Source organism: Stegodyphus dumicola, chromosome 12 (assembly GCF_044657685.1).
Source record: "Stegodyphus dumicola isolate Sdum_Otavi_A_Nest chromosome 12, ASM4465768v1".
Taxonomy (NCBI): domain Eukaryota; kingdom Metazoa; phylum Arthropoda; class Arachnida; order Araneae; family Eresidae; genus Stegodyphus; species Stegodyphus dumicola.
This window is the reverse complement of record NC_140779.1, coordinates 14,604,898-14,623,950: the sequence shown is the minus strand read 5'-3', so window position 1 is coordinate 14,623,950 and position 19,053 is coordinate 14,604,898. Positions and strand designations below refer to the sequence as shown.

Genomic DNA, 19,053 nt, shown 5'->3' with positions numbered 1-19,053 from the left:
GCGCCGGCGCTGCCTCCCCAAACCACTCAAGGGCCAAAAGTTCATCCTGGCCAACATCAAATACAATTAACTGCTGAAGGACAGAAAGTTCATCCTGGCCAACATCAAATACAATTAACTGTTGAAGGACAGAAAGTTCATCCTAGCCAACATCAAATACAATGTCAAACAATATATTGTTATTGGCTTCGATGTGATTCCATAGCCAGTAGGCGATTGAAGGTGGCATGCAAGAATCTCAGATGGGAGAGAAAGCATATTTACAGCACATTTTCCTTTTTTGTGGAGTATTCAATTTTCCACATCTACATTTCATGGGGAGGGGAAAGAATCCTTTCTCATTATTTAATTTAATTAATGGATTTATTTATTTCTTGGCTGGTGGTCCAGACATTGGACATCCAGATATCAGACTTTGTACTGTATAAAAATAGATATGCATAATCGTATACATTTATCCATGCTTTATTTGTGTATGTTATGGCCAAAGTGAGAAGTCTGGCATCCAAAGTACATCAATTTCTAATATTGATTAACTGATGTGCCATATCCTGAAATATGTAAGAATTTATCATTACCTTTGAGGTTTGGTTGGTCACTTTGGTTTGACCTGGAGAAACTGGCTAAAGTTAGAAATTACTTTTATTTTGATTTTAATGATTTTCACAAAAACCTTGTCTTTAATGGAGCAAAAATATACTTACTATTTACTGAATTTTATTTATGGCATTTTGTTTGTGCTGCAAAAATAACATAAAAGTAAACAAATGAATAATAAGTATATGTTTCTGAAAGATGTAAAAATCATACAAAGCACATAAATGTAAAGAGGACCTTAACACTATGCTGTGAGAGTAGTGAAGTGTTTTGAAAAAAATTTTATAATTTGTTATGCTATAGTTACATTATATTGCCATTTATGTATCATACACTCACTCTGGCAAGTATTACTGCTGCAGCAGATATTGCACTGCTTCACATCTGATTTTCGATTCATAGGTCACTTAGGTTCTTAAATCTCTGACTGCTCAATTTGTAGACCGAAATTGCTTTAAAAATTGTGCAATTTTTTTTGCATATTTTAAATCGATATATATTAGAAAATTAAGAAATGCATTTTTCCTTTCTAGAAAATATTTTTTTTTTTTATATAGATTTTTATCATGAGAAACTAAGTTGCCAGAAAAACCAATTTCAGATGTTATCACCAAAAAAAAAAAATTTCTTTTAAAATAAATTTCAGTCGAATTACAGTCCATTTCTATTTATTGCATAATATAAAGTAAAATATATAAAATTTAAGAAAATATAAAGCACTGAGGAAAAAATACCTTAGAAATGCAGTTTAGTATGATAGCATTCAAAACAGGGTTCAAGGCAAAGTCCAACTTCACAATCTTTGCAGCAGATTCAATAAATCTAATTAATAATCAATGTAATTATTAATCTAATTAATAATTCAATAATTTAATTAAGTAATCAAGATAATCGCTGAATGTTTTCCAGCAGCCATTTCTGTAAGAAAAAAGTGCAAAAAGTGGAGTTTGAGCCGTAATACCACGTGCCTTCAAATGCCGAAATTTAGTAGATAACTAATGATATCTGTTGGCCAAAATGTAAACTAAACGTCTAATACTGTGTTTAATTTATTTCAGTGGTTAAACGGGGGGAAAATGGGATGTGCTCCTCAATAAAAGAAGAAAAACTCATGCCCGCGGAAATCGTGGGATGAGCAGATTTTGCTACATTTGAGTTGCCTGTGGAAATCGAGGGATGAGCAGCCAGAGGGTTAATGGTCATTGATGACCATTAGTTTATTTTAATTTTAACAATATCTATATCTGCTACATGCTGCCCAGCCAATATAGTGGTTAGTGATCCATGAATGTCATAGTGATGGGCCCGGGTTCGAATACAGGAGAAGGCATCGTTGTAACTGTTCATCCCTTCATAGGAGGCAATGGTGGCCACCTATTAGGTGCTTCCATAATGAAATGGCTACCGTTTCTGGCCCTTGTTAGTGGCAAAAGGCTAATGTCTATTAAATAAAGTGACTGGCCATTAAAAAAATATCTGCTACATTCTCCAACTAGTGACCTATGGGCTGATTTCGAGTATTCATAGATCATAGATAGCTAACTTGTATATCACTGATGACTTGTTTAACATTTTATCTTTTATAACTTTGAACTTAAAAGCTGTAATTGTAAAACTTTTTATGAAGATTCTGTCTGAAGTGTAATTATAATATACAGGAGAGGAAAGATTATTTAATAATATATCAGTTTTGTGTATAATTTGATTATTTTAAAGTTGTTAAGATGTATGCATAATATGTTCAGCTACCACTGAATCCATACTATCATTTTCCTTTGAAGTCCTACTAAGTACTTTGAGTAGTTCTTTCATAAACTACTCTAGACACTTGCCAGAAAGGAGAGATAAAAGAGAAAACATGAAGGAAAGAAAATGAAAACGGCTGCTAAAAGAGGGAAGAAGGGAGGGAGAAAAATATTTCTGCAAATAAATCTTCACCAAGGTATTTACTATATAGTAGTTCAGAAAAAAAAAAAAAAAAAAAAAAAAAAAAAGGTAGGTGATTTGATAATGCTTCAAATGTGTTTGAATAATTACACAGAAATACTATTTTATTTCAGAATGCCAAAACAAACTAAAAATATATGTAATACAACAGAAGAATGCAGTTAAAGACCTACTTTACATTGGAGAACTTATGAAAGAATAAGGCAGTGAAATTTGTGAAAAGAGAAACAATTTTTTCCCCTATGTGATATTAAATGGAAAACATAAACAATCACCATATTTTTTTATAGACCAATAGATTTGCCAAGCATTGTTGCACTGGCAATGAATGATGAAATAATAAATATTGCTTATAGATAATACAGTAACTTTTTTAAGTAGCTATTATTGTATAAAACAGCAAGACTAAATCATATTATATATATAATCAAAATTATACTTATACTCAAAGTTTAGTCTGTGTTCTAATTTACTTCAATTATAAGATATATTTATTAATAAGTAAGATTAATTTCTAACTTTGATTTGTAATATTCCTTGAGTTTCCTTTGTAATTTTAATGCTGATAATAAATCTTTTCTCAGGTATTTCATTTCTAAATTAATTTATGAAATGTTTTTATATTACACTAATGAATAATCTCTTCTCTACATATAATAAAAGAAAGTGTCTGTCTGTGTGTCTTTCGCTCCCGCTGCACGTAAGCTAATAGACTCACGGCTACGAAATTTGGTACATAGGTGCATCTAGACAAGAGCCAGTGCACCTCGAAGCGATTTTTTCAAAATTCGAATTCGAATTTTTTTTATTTTATGTTTTGTGACGAAATTGCGTCATTTTGAGACATAATGGGCTATAGGAAAGCTAGATTTTACTCTACGCTCTCCATTTTCACATCGTCATGAAATGTAGGCACTTAGCTATTTTACGAACTTAAAATAAATTTTGTGTTTCAATAAATCGATTAAATACGAATTTATTTAACAAAGTGAGCTTAACACCTTTTCAACGGGATTTTTTCTAAAAAAGTTTATGCTTAAAAATGTACAGTTTATTTTTGTTTTATTTTTGGACACGTTAAACTTTCATCCTTGCGACTGCTTTTACAAAAAGAATTTTGGAAAAATGATAATATTTTGTATTAAAAAAATTTTTTTTTTAAATGAAACTTCCGAGTACACTTCTCACATCTTTAAAAATGTGATTTTGGCAACAATTTTCCTTGTTGCCAGTTGTTGATAGATTTTTGATTAAATCGCAGTATTTTAAATAGTTTCATTCTTTTAGAAATATGGGTTTGGCAACAATTTTTCATAGTATTTCTTATGTCAGTGTTTTTAAGAGATTGGCATATTTCATTGTCATTTTTATATATAGAGAGAGATAATACATTTTTATTGATGTTTTTTATAAAGTTGTTCTGCAGAGTAAAATTGTGCATGGAATTTTTTTCGCAGAAAATTCTACGCAGTTTTTAAATTTTAACGTTTGGTTTTCCCTTCAGCCATTTTTCCGGTACATTTAAAAGCCAGACGAAGGCTGGCAGCGATGCTGCTAGTATATATATATTTGATTAATAGCAAACATGAAGCTGAAATTTATCTGATAATAATAAAACATTTTCAAACCAAAGTTTTAGCTAACCACTAGAAACAGAGCATAACCATAACTTATCTATTCTAAATCTAATATCATTTTTGTAATCTTCACACTCTTCTCTGTGCTACTAGAATGCTTTTGCTGCCACTCTTCTATCTCCACTAAAAATTCTGTGAATATGTAGAAAGTAAGTCAATAATTTTGAAATACAGGCTGTACATATTGCACAAATTTATCTATGTATGTGCAACAAATGTTGTGTCAAGAACAAAGAAATGTTCAACTGTCTATGACTGCCTGCTACATGTAACATCCAGCTTTCATCATCATCTTTGATTACAAACTGAGGCTTTTCATTGCTTATACGTACACATACACACAATCACACACACATATATAAATAAAAACTCTTTAAATATAAGCTATTTTAACATTATAACATTTTGTCATAGCAAAGTCAATATTTATTCAATTTCAGTAAAAAGGATGGTTATCCAAGAAGTGATCAGAAATTACCCCTGTCCTGAGATAATTTCTGGTCACTGAAAAATTATAATTATTCAAACTGCATAGTACTTAGCATATGCAGTTTTTATATTAATTGGATGTAACTGATTTTTGACTGAAAATTACTTCAAACGATCCAATATATATTAAAGTAATAAGAGAAGGAGATTAATTTTGATTACAGGTCATGGATAATGCTTTGATTCAAGTGAAAGGTCGAAAGCATGCTGTTCTTTTCCCACCAACTGATGTTCTCAATTTATATCTAAAAGGTTAGGATTCAAATATTTTTATTTCTTACATATTAGTTTTTGTACTCATATATATAAAAAATATGCTTTCCTATTTGATACTGTTTCACAACATTATTTTAAGACAGTAAAATTAGTACCCTTAAAGTATCCTAGTTTTTGTGAATAAATGGAGTTAATTAACTTGAACATATTCTTTTACTCAGCTTCTGCTTATTTACCTAAAAGGATACGTTTTAATGTCTATCTAAAAATCTGTTATTTACAAATTTGCTTATGAATATGTCTACAAAATCCAGTGATGTGAATCTTTAATCTTTTGAGTCCCAAGCAGCACGATCACGCTGTTCAGATTTTATGTTGAGAAAACCCAGTACATGTCGAACATTGTGGACAACTGATGGTATACTTGATGTTGATAATGTGGGCACTTGATTTAAGTCAAGTGCACATTGATGTAAAATAAACAAAGCGCTTTCGTGCTGCTTGATATTTCTCATCATAAAATAAAACAAGTGCTATCGCACTGCTTGGGTCTTTTTGTACTTATTTAGAGAAAGCATGGTTGCACTGTTTGGGATTCTTCAACAGTGTTTTTTCAATACGGGCCATGTTCTTCCAATGTATTTCAGATTATATATATGTGTGTGTGTGTGTATGTATATAATTAAACGGCTGGATACCTACAATTTATGTTTTTGTTGGAAATGACAAAGCTAATCAATCATTTAGCTGTTTCATCACTAAAAGCATTGCCTAGAGTGTCCCACATCGAGTGACATATATTACACCCACAGGAAATGGGAAAGGACTCATACAAATAAACAAGTTTTATGGGGAATTCAAACTTGCATCCTGAAGCCAGGATCAGCAGTCATCCTCTACTGTCTGCTAGACCATGCACAGAAATTTAAAGATAAATATAAGATGATAATTTCGACTTATAAATGTTAGTATGTAACCCACTTTGTCTACAAATAAAATGGCCTAGAAAATTTAGCAGTTATGTAGAATGTTCTCTGAAGTTAATCATATACTGTCAAGAAATTAGTCTGGCTTTTAATTTAGTGAATCGCATAAATGCATGTACTCATATAAGGCGAACATGACAAATATAATATTTATCCCTTTTCATAAATGATGCATATCCTATTAAGGCCTGAAAATCTAAATATATATTTCTAAAATCTTAGTTACTGATATTTCAAATTTTATTCTTCTAAATTTTTTTTAATAATATTTGTGTGAAAAAATTCTATAATTATAATGATGGGATTTGCTAATCTGTCTTTCCGATTATTTATTAATATTTTATTGTACATCTGTACAATGCAAACAATCATAATTTAGATTTTAAAAGAATATTATGGTATATGTAAATAATGGAAACTTGACTAAGAAATTATGACTATCTCAGTGGCTCTTTCAAACTTAAACTGTATGCATTTGATATCATAAATAAGCTTAGAAATTTTATCAACTGAATAGCTTCAGTTTTTGTTTAAAGAGTTTATAAATTAAACATTTATGTTCTATTTCAAAAATAAAGGGGGGGGGGTAAATCATGCATATAAAAACTGAATGAAGCATTAACTATGCAAAATAAGCACTGCTTCATATTAGATTTAAAAGATTTTTGTTATTATCTCCAGTGTAAAATGAAGTTCAGGCAATTTCACTTTTTATAGCATTAATAATACCTATATAATCCTCTGCATATTACCTTTTTTAATATTTTATATATTTCCTTTCTGTTAAGTATTTTGATTTAAATATTTTATGTACAGGGTGTGTAGTAAAGTTTTTAACACTAGAATAAGTTTTGAATGCAGACAGCTAAAGTCGCAGAAGTTTTATTTTGTTTACCATTTTACTACCCTATTTACTATCAGGTGAATTTGTAGCATCATAGAAACTGAGTGAGAGTTCCTAGAGGCATATTTTTTTTTTTTTTTTTTTTTTTGTAAAATAATGATCATATTACAAAAAATGTGAGAGATAATGAAAAAAATAGAGGCGCAGTGGCTAGCGCATCGCAGCAGCACCACAGGTCTGGGGTTCGATTCCCGGGCTGGGCACGGTCGACTCAGCCTTTCATGCCTTTATTTTTTCCATCACTTAGGTCGATAAAATGAGTACCAAGTTCGCTTGGGGACTAAACACCGGGGGTCCTGCGACAAGCTGACCACTTGTTCAGGGTGTATACTTATGCACCCGGAGCCCATGGTCAAAAAAGCAGATTTCGGGCACTGCAGGCCTTGGCCCATTAGGGCTTTTACGCCACTGAGTTTAGTTTTAGTTTAATGAAAAAAATAAATAGAAATATACAGATATAGAAGAGCATCACTGATTTATAGTATGAAATACTATCCTTCGTATACTATAAATTTGGATAGAAATCCTGAAATGCCAATCTCTCAATATCTGATCATCAGCGTAAATATGTTACCAGTGACATCTCAAAGTGTAAAATCTTTAAATGAATTTACTTCCAAAACAGTGATGGATGAGTGAAACTATACAGATAGAAATTTTACATCATATTTGATCTGGATGCATATATTAGCAGTCAGAGGTTTGTCAAACAGCATATGGACCCAAGTTTTTAGTCTAAAAATGGCTAACTATTCAGTAGAGGATGAAAGATGATTATTTTTATAGATAATGTGTTTATTGGGCAATAAAAGCAATGTGGTAGTATGCATTACATTTAATTAATCATCTCATCCTATTGTGGCTATTGTCATCAATGTCATTAGCCAGCTTAGAGAAACAGTGAATGTTACAAGTCATTCTTGTTCAGATAAACCAAAATTTACAACTGTGCATGCGAAATCAGTGGCCATTCTGTTTTATATACTAGCCCACCCACAAAGCACAACAAACATAAGTGTAGCATGTGGCCTTACATTTGGTCGCGTATGGAAAATTTTGCATTAATTGTAGGCTTGCCTGTGCAGTACTAAAACAAGTGTTGCTGCTAACATATTATTAGAAAGAGTAATATTGCGTGGACTGGATCTTTGAGCCTAAAAATGTCTAATTACTCCAGCAAGGATGCAAGGTGATTCTCTCATATAGAGAATGTGTTTATTAGGCAATAGAAGCACTGTGGCATTATGCATTACATTTAATTAATCATGTTATGCTATTGTGACTACTGTTATCAATGTCATTTGCTAGCTTGCATGAATCATAAGCTAACCAGTATAGTGCAATACTAACACAAGAGTTGTTGCTAATAGACTATTAGAAATTTTAATCTGTTAGCAGCAAATCTGGATGCAATTTCCTGATGGACATACAGCTGAATTTCTTGGCTAACATTATGTGAATGAATGAGGCAAAATTTGATCAAAATGGGATATTAAATTCACATAACTTGCACTTGAAAACTCGTCATGGCAATAAGAGGTTTATTATCAGGTACAATTGGTTCTCCAACCTTTGTTGTGGGATTTAGAAATACTCACATTTATAAGATTCCATATTCTGTGATAGAACCTTAACTAGATGGAGATATTTGGAACTATTACAGACTACAGTTCCTGATTTCCTAGAATGATTTTTAGTTAGTCTATCTCTATTCTACATTGGTTCCAGTATAAAAGCTCCTCACCACATTAGCTAGTAGCAGTGAAAAGCTTCTTGTTAGATAGTTTCAAGAGCAGGATCATCAGTTATAGTGGTAATGTGGAATGGCCCATGAGGTTGCTTGACTAACTCTTCTAAACTTCTTGTGGAGTTACAAGACTAGACACAAAGTTTGATGTTTTGTGATATTAACAATCTGTGGATCCATATTATCCAAGTATGCTAACTATCAAATTCCAAAATACCTGAAATGCAGTGGAATCCAGCAAAAAATTCTAACTCGGATATAGATGTGTGTTGCTAATGCATCGAGCATGCTTAACTATTAATACTAACATTTCATAATTCTAAAGTATTATTTTGTCTTTTCAACTTTATTATATTTTACTGCTGTATGAATTTATTGTACCTTACAAGATACAATAAATTGTACCTTGCTGAAATGTATGAGTAAATTTGCATATTTCTTATAATGGCACACATGCAGTCTAGTGACCTAGTCTAGCAGTTTTTAGATACCTAGAGATCTGCAATTTAGGCCTTCAAATTATCAGTGTGTGCAAGGCATCATTTCATATTAAACTGATGATGCCCTACATGTTTCATTAACTCTCATAGATTTTTGGAAGACGAAAAGCATGTCTTCAGGAGATTTGCAGTTATAAATTATAATACAATATACTAACTTTATTGTAGGTAATCACAACTTCAACTGTGGCTTTTTTCAGAAGTTATTTCAGCATTTAAGGATTTCATTATGCATCCTGTATATGTATTAAGAAACTGTTATTTTCAGTGATTAAGAAATAAAAAATTCAATAGTGTTTAATTTGCATAAATTCATATCATGTATGCAATAAGATGTTAAAAAGTTGCCCTCATATTTTGGCTGTTGATTCAAAGAGAAATTATATTAGCTAATAAAAAGTAATTTTACTTCATAGGTGATAAATCAGAAGTGTTGAACATAGATAATCCAGACTTAAATAAATTCCCGAAATTTCAAGATGCAGTACGTCATGAGTGCTCTTTACTGCCTGGTGATGTACTATATATTCCAGGTGGGTTATTTTTAAAATTTATTTAATTATTATATTAATTTCATTTGCCAACTTGTAATCCATTGAGAAAATTTATAAAGTTTATTTTTCAAATAAAACATATTTTCAGGTAACGAAAATCATCTTGAAAATTTTAATTTAAGCAACATGATTTGCTTTCCAAGTGCCAAGCATGTTAATCGATAAAAAAAGAGATGGCAATCTAGTTGTCAAATACAGATTGGTTCCATTAAAGAGAAACACAACAGACTATCTTAAAATGAATATAGCTTGGTTCGATGTGATTGCTTTGCTTGAAATGCACTAAATCTTTTTGATTTGGATTCATTATAATATGCGTATGTTTCATAATGAAATTATGCTACTAAAACAGTTAGATATTTTCACGGATGCAAAATTAAATTCATTTACTATATTTTGTTTCATTATAAATTATCATCTACACATCAGTGCCTAAATGATAAATGTACCTGTATTTGATTAATCTTGCATTTGATTTTTATCTAAAGGAAGATTTATTGGTCAGTTGACTTCCTTCATATGTGAGATAAATTTATAACTCTGAAAATAATAATTTAGCAGATAACACATGATGTAATACTGAATATGTTACTATAATTTAAATAATGTAATCCAAGAGTTTTCAGTTTTTGTAAACCTCCCTTTTTTCCAAATCTAATTATTAAGTAATTCATAAAATACTTTATCAATTCTATGATTTGAGAATCATTTATATCAGTGATGGCAAAACTTGTGAGCTGTGAGCTACATGCAGCCAGTGAATTCCTTTCCTGCTGGTAAGGTTAAAAAAAGATTTATTTTCAGCATTATTGTTTGTCGTACTATGGGAATCCTGTTATATTTATGTTTTTGTGCTTTCTTTTAAGCATGCATAGTATAAGTGCATGTGCATATTTCTGAAATTAAAGTATATTGCTGAAAATTAATTGCTTCACATAAGCATTCACAATGTTCCTATTGACTTATATCAAAAGCATAAATATTTATTGAAAAATGTATTTAACAACAGTATTTCAATTTTTTTTAAACATGTACATATTGCATTTTGTTTCTATACTGTTTAATTTGCAAAAGAGAATTTTAAATATAACTAACAACTTAAGATAATCTATACTGTTATTCCATAATAAGGACTATATAAAACATTGAGCAGTTTCCATCAACACACATTTCACCCCCATTCATCTGTGTTTACATACTACATCAAATGGAAACCTTGGGAATTTAAGATAAACTTTTATAAATACTGAACTTAATATAAACATTGGTACTAACTTCTATTTTTTATTTGCTGCAGATACCTTGTTAATAAGTTGAACAACTCCAATTCACCATCTTAGATGTAAACAACCTTTATTTAGATAAAATAATAAAATACATAAACATTGCTGTAAATAAAACCCAAAAAATACATATTTTCACTAATAAAACATCATTATTTTTCTACTTTTACATATTACCTACACCACTGATTATTTACATGTTAGTATTTGATATTTTATGAGTTTTTCAAAATTTATCCTTTAATGAAGCAATATATTTTATCTCTTTAATAATGCATTTATTTTTTAATTTTAGCTTTGTGGTTTCACAACATGAAATACCTTGATTTTGGTATTGCTATAAATGTATTTTGGAAAGAGCTGGATGAATCCCTTTATGACAAAAAAGATACATATGGAAACAAAGATCATTTGCCTGCACAACAAGCTTTTGTATCAGTTGAAAGAGCTCTTGCTTCATTATCAAAATTACCCCCTGATTATAAGGAATTTTATTGCCTTAGGCTAATTTCACATATTCAAAAGGAGATAGAAGAGCTTAAAAAATAAATTTTTAAGTTTGTTTATAAGTATTTATTTGAATAAACCTACATCTAAAAGTGTTAAAACTGCATTGAATTCATAAATTAAAACATCTATGACTGACTGACTCCAAATTCTGAAATAATGGTTGAACTAAGAGGTTAACTTAGCATGGGTTACTACCTAAACTAGACTGCAAGTTCTGTAGAGAATAAAAAACACAGAAACATACAGCAATACGTTTTTCAGATGCATTTTGCAAAACCCAAATTGCTGAGACTCCGCAGTTCACTCAAATTAAATACAACGTCCAAGCCAAAGGTCTGGAATTATGGGACTCATTAAAAATATTAAGTAGTTGCTTATAACATAATAAAGCATTCAAAATTTACAACAATAACAACAACAACAAAAAAAAAAAAAAAAAAAAAAAAAAAAAAAAAAAAAAAAAAAAAACTATGCTTTTAGGCACTCATTGGTGAGGACCTCAAAAGCATCTAAGATAGTTGCTTTGCCTTAAACCACTATTTTTGATCACCAAGAAGGTGCTTGGAGATATTGTAACTTATTTATTATTTTATAATTGCTTATGAGTAACAAACAGACAATGTGTTCTTTGCTAAGTAAATACATAAAAACATGTAAAATTTTCCCCAATACTGTCTTTAATGGAATAATATTTTCATAAAATATCCTTTAGTTTTTAAACTAAATGTTAAGAAATATGCAAAATGCTCATATTTATAAAAATATTTAAATAACTTCACTTGTGATTACATAGATATTTAGTTAAAACTTTTATTTATTCAAGAGAAAGAGAAAATATTGCATTTGATTAACTTGAATTACATATACAAGGTAACCAAAAAAGTTAACTTGCTGTTTTGGACAGTCAGAAAGAAAAAGTCATAAAACAAATAATAATCACCACTAATCCTCAAAGTAATCACCATTGGCATCCAGTGCCTTTTGCCAACGAGTGGCTAGCTGTGCAATACCATTGAGGTAAAACTCAGGAGTCTTGGATGCAAAGAAGTCCATGAGGGCCTTTTCGAGGTCTGGCAGGTTGTTGAAGCATTTCCCACAAAGATGGTTGTCCAGGGAATGGAAAAGGTGGTAGTCTGTTTGTGCGAAATCTGGGAAGTATGGTGGATGGGGTAGTGTCTCCTAGCCCAGTCACTGGATGGTGTCCTTGGCCTCCCTAGCCACATGTGGCCTTGCATTGTCCTGGAAAAGGAGTACACCCTTACAATTGACCAATGCTGGCTCTTTATGCATCAGTGCCTGATGCACACATTCCAATTGCTACTACAGGCCTGCCATGATGGTTTGGCCCACTGGCAGGAGCTCATAGTGCACCACTTGATGACTAGTCCACCACAGGGTCCCGTGAGGACAACCAATGTCTGGAACACCTTAATGTGTCATACTGTACTCACTTTTCATCGCTGGTGGGTACTTAATCAAATATGGATGCATTGTGATGCCGAGTAAGCAATGGCAAACTGGCAGCGACGCGCTGTTGCTTGTTTGCATTGGAGTGTGAGTGGGGTACCCACTTGCTCAGCTTATATGCCTTTCCTATGTGGTGCAAATGGAGTCATTGTTTCATCAGATACCTGGAAGTGTGCAGCAAGCTAACCACATGTTTGGCTACTGTCACCCTCTATAGCTGCTCTCAGGGCCTCATTGTCTAGCGCTTGTGGCCAGCCTCTGCATGGTGTATCACTAAGAGACATATCCCCTGACCTGAACTTCTGGAACCATTGCCTAGTGGTTCATTCTTTAACGACATCATCCCCAAAGGCCTGTTCAGTGACTTGATTCTGCTGCTGATAGGCCCAATTTAAAATCATACAGCAAACAACTCCGAATGAACGCCTTTGACGCATCCATTTCAATCAGTCGCTGTGTGAGTTATGCTTGAATACCGATGCAACACACTTTAATACTCTTGGTCAATGTCTGGACTCCCATCCTAAACACTTCATGGCCAGGTTTGGCAACTATTTTTTGTTGAGGTTCATTCTTTCAATGTCATATCAGAAACAGCAAGAATTTTTTTGGTTAGCTTGTAATTACATGCAAAGAATAAAATTACTTAAGCTAGATAAAAATTAACCACTAGAAGCGTACTTTAATAAATTATAATAAGCATACATTTATTAAACACAAACTACATTGATAATAAATATAATAATGGTGAATTATTTACTCTTTTTAGAGCAATACTCATCGCTTACTGGCTTGCTGAAGTTCTGTTCTAATGCATTTAAAATATCTCTGAACCTTTAATATGTGTTGATTTGAATGCGATTTTCATTAGAAAATATTTTTAATGAGCTCAATTTTATTGCATACTTACATTACAAACAATATATACTATGTTGTTCAACATAATATAATTGTAAGCAACAATGCAAAGTTTAGTTAAAATTTCTGCATTTTGTTATATAAAATATTAAAATAATCTAGAGCATAACATCTGAGTTTCTAAAATATAACCCGTAACTTTTCTAAAAGTTACAAATTTCAATTAAAAAATTATCAGTAAATAAATGAATAAAATAGAACCTTAATAAGAAAAGAAGCACAGCATCTTGCTTTTTTATATTTATTTATTGTTTTTAAATATAGATTGCTGGCAGGCAATCTATATCCTAAATGAAGAATGATTCTGTCTTATTTTTCATTTGAAATGCATAGAAGTTTTCTATAAAACAGTATCATTCTAAGGCTGAATTTTATCTAAACTACTGTAATGATATTTTAACTTGATTAGCATATTAAACAGAGTATCATTTTAATTTAAATAACTGTCACCAGTCTGAAATGCTTTGTCAAATCATTTAATGATTTTTAATGAAATTTGGATTAGTGCAATTTTTATAAACATTCAGAATTAATAAAATAATAAAAACTTTTTTTTTCATTTTTTAATCACATTATTACATCTTTGGTCTGCAAAACCCGATTAATAAAATCTGGCCCTTGACCCAACATTGGTGCATTTAGCCGGTAAAAAGATGTTGTCTGTTGTAGAAAATTATCACATGTAATAGAAAAGATTTTCCAAGATATTAATATTTTAGCTAAAGCAAGCATTTTTTTAAGTATTATTATTAGAAATGCTTTTAAGTATTTTACTGCAATTTTATTTTTGCAACAGCAAAATTTTTGTATTTTATACTGATCGCTGTATTTTTAACGTCACTAGTATAAATTAAAGAAATACACCTAGCAACTTCAATCACACATGACTTAAACATAAATTTGTTTTATGCAAAAGAATAAATGAATATTGATCGATTTTGCATTCATTTGAGGTAATTTATGTTGCATGACAGCACTTAGAAAAAGAACAGCTGTGGATGTGTAAAAAAGAATCTGTATTTGTAACCCTTCTGTGTTTCTAAAGGAAAATTTAAAATAGTTCACAACAGCCGATGAAGTTGAGATCATTCAGTAGAGTCATCATAGGTACATTCTATACATGTTTTGAAAGAACTGCAGCAGTTCAGAAGAGTAATTACACCCCCAGGAATTTTTAATTTTGTACTTTGAATATGGAAAAAGGCTCTTCAAAACATTCGCATACAAGAGATATATCTTTCCTTGAGACTAAAACGGCAGATGTGACAATAATTAGTTACCTTATATTTGAACATATGCTTCAGTCTGTTGTTTCCTTCTGATAAAGATTTTTTTTTCTTGTGTTTCTATGGCAAAGCCTTATACTGTTTTAAATATGTCATATCCGAACTTAAATTCTAAGATTACTGTTCAAAATTAAATAAACTTGCATATCAGATCAAAATTCTAATCTATGTAAATGTTCCATAAAGTTATTGTATTTATAGCAGCATAACTATATAAGCCCATATTCTGAATTGGGAAGGACATTCCATTTATTACTTTTTTCTGAAACTATATTAAATTGCAATTTCTGATTAAAATGGTTTAGCTCCCTTTCAATCGGAATTTTGCACAATTAAAATTCAACTATGAAAAGTAGTTTAATTTAATGTTGATCTACTAAAAGAAGTGTAACATGAGTTTAAAGTTTTTAACTTTTCCCATTTCCTGAAAATCTAGTAGGACAAAATGTCCCAATTGTATTGGGATGGTGACAATTGTATTGATTGAATCCCAATCGTCTACTATATTACCCTTTCTTAGAAAATAAAACTAAAATTTATAGTAATACATAATGTGAATATTACAAAACATAAACTCTGTCACATGCACTAGTTCATATACAACAGAAATTTTCATATATATTTCATAAACACAAACATAATATATCATCATGTAGTAATTTGATCTTTGGTGGGACATATTAGCCCACTGTTAAAAATTTCTTAAATCTTACATTAAAAATGTTAAATTACTACTTAATAAGAACTATTTCATACTAAGTATGCCTTAAATACACTTGTACTTAGTGTAAAAAAAAAAAAAAAAAAAAAAAAAAAAAGACAAATCCAAACTTGAGTAGTCGGCGCACCATCTGCAGTCTAAAAGTGTCACCAGGTTTCTTTGGTCATTATTTGTTCCCTAATTCCTTCAAAACATTGGAAATGTAAAACCCCATTTAAAAGTGTGTTTTATTTACCTAATAGGGTATGAAATCTAATCTCTAGGAAGTATGTGCCCATTAGGAACAAAAGAGTTACAAAAATTGATTTAGTATATGAAAATTTGGGGGGGGGGAACGAAAACCACATTTCACTTTTACTTAATTAGGGTTTGTACATATTTCTGCACATGGAAATAAGGATTATCAATGGAAAAAAAATTAAGGACCTACTGAATAAATTCAATTAAAGATATTATCTATGGTTGAATTTCACTTTTGTTATACCATCCTAAGAATAAAACATCTGTAAATAGGATGCATTATTATTAAACATAATTTAATAAATGTAATCACAAAAGAAATTTGAGAATAAAATCAACTTTGTAAAATTTATCAAGTAGCATTAAATATTTTACATTTATAATAGTTGGATTATATAAAACCAAATTAGCAGTCAGAACTATTACAAGTGTTGAATTTATTGATTTATGCTAATTTTTATTTTCATCGTAAAAAGCACATTTTTCCTTAAAATTGGCTTTTTTTGAACAAGCGAACTGGAAAGAACACTTTACAAAAATAGATGTCAGAATTTAAAATGTTTTATTGTTATTACATATCTGTTCGATTCCAAAGAAGAATTATTAATGTCAAGTTCACAAAAGTTCCGAATTTGCATTACATTATCTATACTTTCCGTTTCTTCATTACTAGAGAAGTCAGACAACAAACTGTCATTACTTCCATAACCATTTAGTGAAATTTCAGATTTATCTGAGTCAATATCAGAGTTATCTTAAGTTATAAGCTGCTCATCATCATTCATTTCTTCTTTTATTTTAGCTCCAAATTTACAAGAAATAGTATTCGCAGTAGCCGGAACACCGAGCTAGTGAAAAGAAATTTCGTGCTTTTACTTGCGTAAAAGAATTCAGTAAAACCTAAACTTGAAACCAGTTGTTTTGCAAGTCTAACTTTACTGAATTACTAGTGCCATGTGTTAGAAGCATTGCACACAAGCAAAAAATTTGAGCAAATCAGTGTATTAGACTAGAAAAACATGTTACCCGAGCACAGCTCGGGAAAATACAAAAAGTGCCATTTCCAAGTACCCGAATGGCGTTCGGGCAGAACTGGGAAGTGGTTAAAGAAGATTAGTAACATTTTATTTATGTCTTACTAACAGTTAGCTTTTTGCTGATTTTTTTTTCTTATATGTCTCATTTTGTCATGTTCTTACTCTGTCAGGTTTAATAAATAGCAGGCAGATTTTATGTCAAACGGCATACCTTAAAATGAGAAAGAAGTAAAATAATAATCACCATGATTCGTAACAGAAGACTAGCTGTTGCCATGGCTGCTCTTTCTTACAGAGAGACCAGCATTGGGAAAAGTACATGGGTAAAATAGGTAAAAACTCTTAGCATGAAAAGATAAAAAAGGAGACATTTTAAAGTAATTTACATTGCTATTTTGCTTTTGCTCAGAATTGTTTTGTAAACTGTATTTTATAGTATTTATTACCTTATTTGTTTTTCAGGTTCAAATTATTATAATAATAAGTCGCCAAAATGTACGTGACTTTATAATATGACAGGGAAAATACTATAGTATACATGGGGACACTTTATAATTCAACAGGGGCAAATAATGCTTTATTTTAATATTATTTCTTAAATGTAACTTTGATATATTATCTTTATTTAATAAAATTTATCAATGTCATATTTTTTTTAAAATATAGTCAAAAATTCTGTATAGAAATTCATTTTAAAAGGATAAAAATGTCAATAACTCGCCAAATTTAGAGCCGTTTAATAAAAGAATTCACACCCACAACACGGTTAAGAGCTTTTTATTAGGAAAAAAGAATTTTTTTTGAAATGCTTACGTTTCACTTTCTGCCTAGAAACTTGAGTATTGTAACGTTTAGATTAGAAATAAGAATGAATTTTAATGATAATCCATGAAATATTTCTCAGTGAATCACCAAAAATTTTCCTTCAAAATGGCAGTTGTAAGCAATTATCATGAAGAATTGCACTTTCTTTTAAAGTTTTAATAATTAGCTGTGATATTATTAAAGCTTGTCTCTTCTAAAGTGGGGACAGAAAGTAAACTAAATTTCTGAAGACACTGGAATGAAAAAAAAAAAAAAAAATTGATAAAGTTTTTAACAAAATTTTTACAATCGGATATAGTTTTGCATCAGTTTGCTTTCATCTGTAAAGATGCAGAATGAAACTGTTTTAATGCAATCAATAACTGAAGATTTATTTTTTATACCAATTTCTTCTATAACTGCAGTCGTTTTTGTTCTTGCATTTGAGTATTTCTTAGCAATTTTCCTGTCGGGAAACATTTTCTTAAAAAAGCTGCAGCATGATCCATTGCATTCAGGGGCAGTTTCTCCACTAAAAAGGTAGAAAACAGGCATTCTACATTAATAACTTTTGATCCTTTGTTTCCACAGAAAAATGAAATTTTTTTTCCAGTACAACTCACGTTGTCCGTGGGAATGCACATGTTTACAAATATTAGCCCTTCCACCTTGCGAAATTGAAAAATTGCAATGACAAACGATACACATTGCAATATTACATTTCCTTGACAAAAAAAAATAGAAGGAAAGTTATCTGTGTACGATTTTTGAAAAGTAAATGAGTATTTTAAATTTTTTGTAGACATAACTAAGACAAAAGATTGCAGTTTCTTAAACTGTTTCTGGGGAACATGTGAAACTTGTGCTGCTGACTGGCAAGACGAATGAAATAAACAACCTCAATTTTGCTTTGTGTTCATTGGTTACTATATGCCAGATGATCCACAACAGCACTCGATTCTCATTAGAGAACCGGAACACAACATTTTTTGAACGTAGTTCAGATTCTCTTACAAAAAGCAGAAACGTGCCACATTTCCGTGATAAAATTACTTTCTTTTTTTTTTTTTAATGTGCATCTAGAGAAAAACAAGTGCTTTCAGACATCAAAAATCACTTATTGGGGGAGAAATAATGAAGTATAAGAAAAAGTACATAAAAATAATGAGAAATTTTCAGAATAAGAGAAAGTTGGGAGAAATGTGCTGAA

General features: G+C 30.6%; 1 protein-coding gene across 1 annotated transcript in view; it reads left to right on the top strand.

Annotated features, from left to right (window-relative positions):
- Positions 1 to 11,429, top strand: part of LOC118184068 (tRNA wybutosine-synthesizing protein 5-like) — a 34,451-nt gene extending 23,022 nt beyond the window's left edge. Inside the window, exons 5-7 of the mRNA XM_035353712.2 lie at positions 4,835 to 4,922; positions 9,440 to 9,556; positions 11,156 to 11,429. Coding sequence (XP_035209603.1) covers positions 4,835 to 4,922; positions 9,440 to 9,556; positions 11,156 to 11,409 — 459 coding nt within the window. The 3' untranslated portion in view covers positions 11,410 to 11,429. The remainder of the gene's footprint in view (positions 1 to 4,834; positions 4,923 to 9,439; positions 9,557 to 11,155) is intronic.
- The last annotated feature ends 7,624 nt before the right edge of the window (positions 11,430 to 19,053 follow it).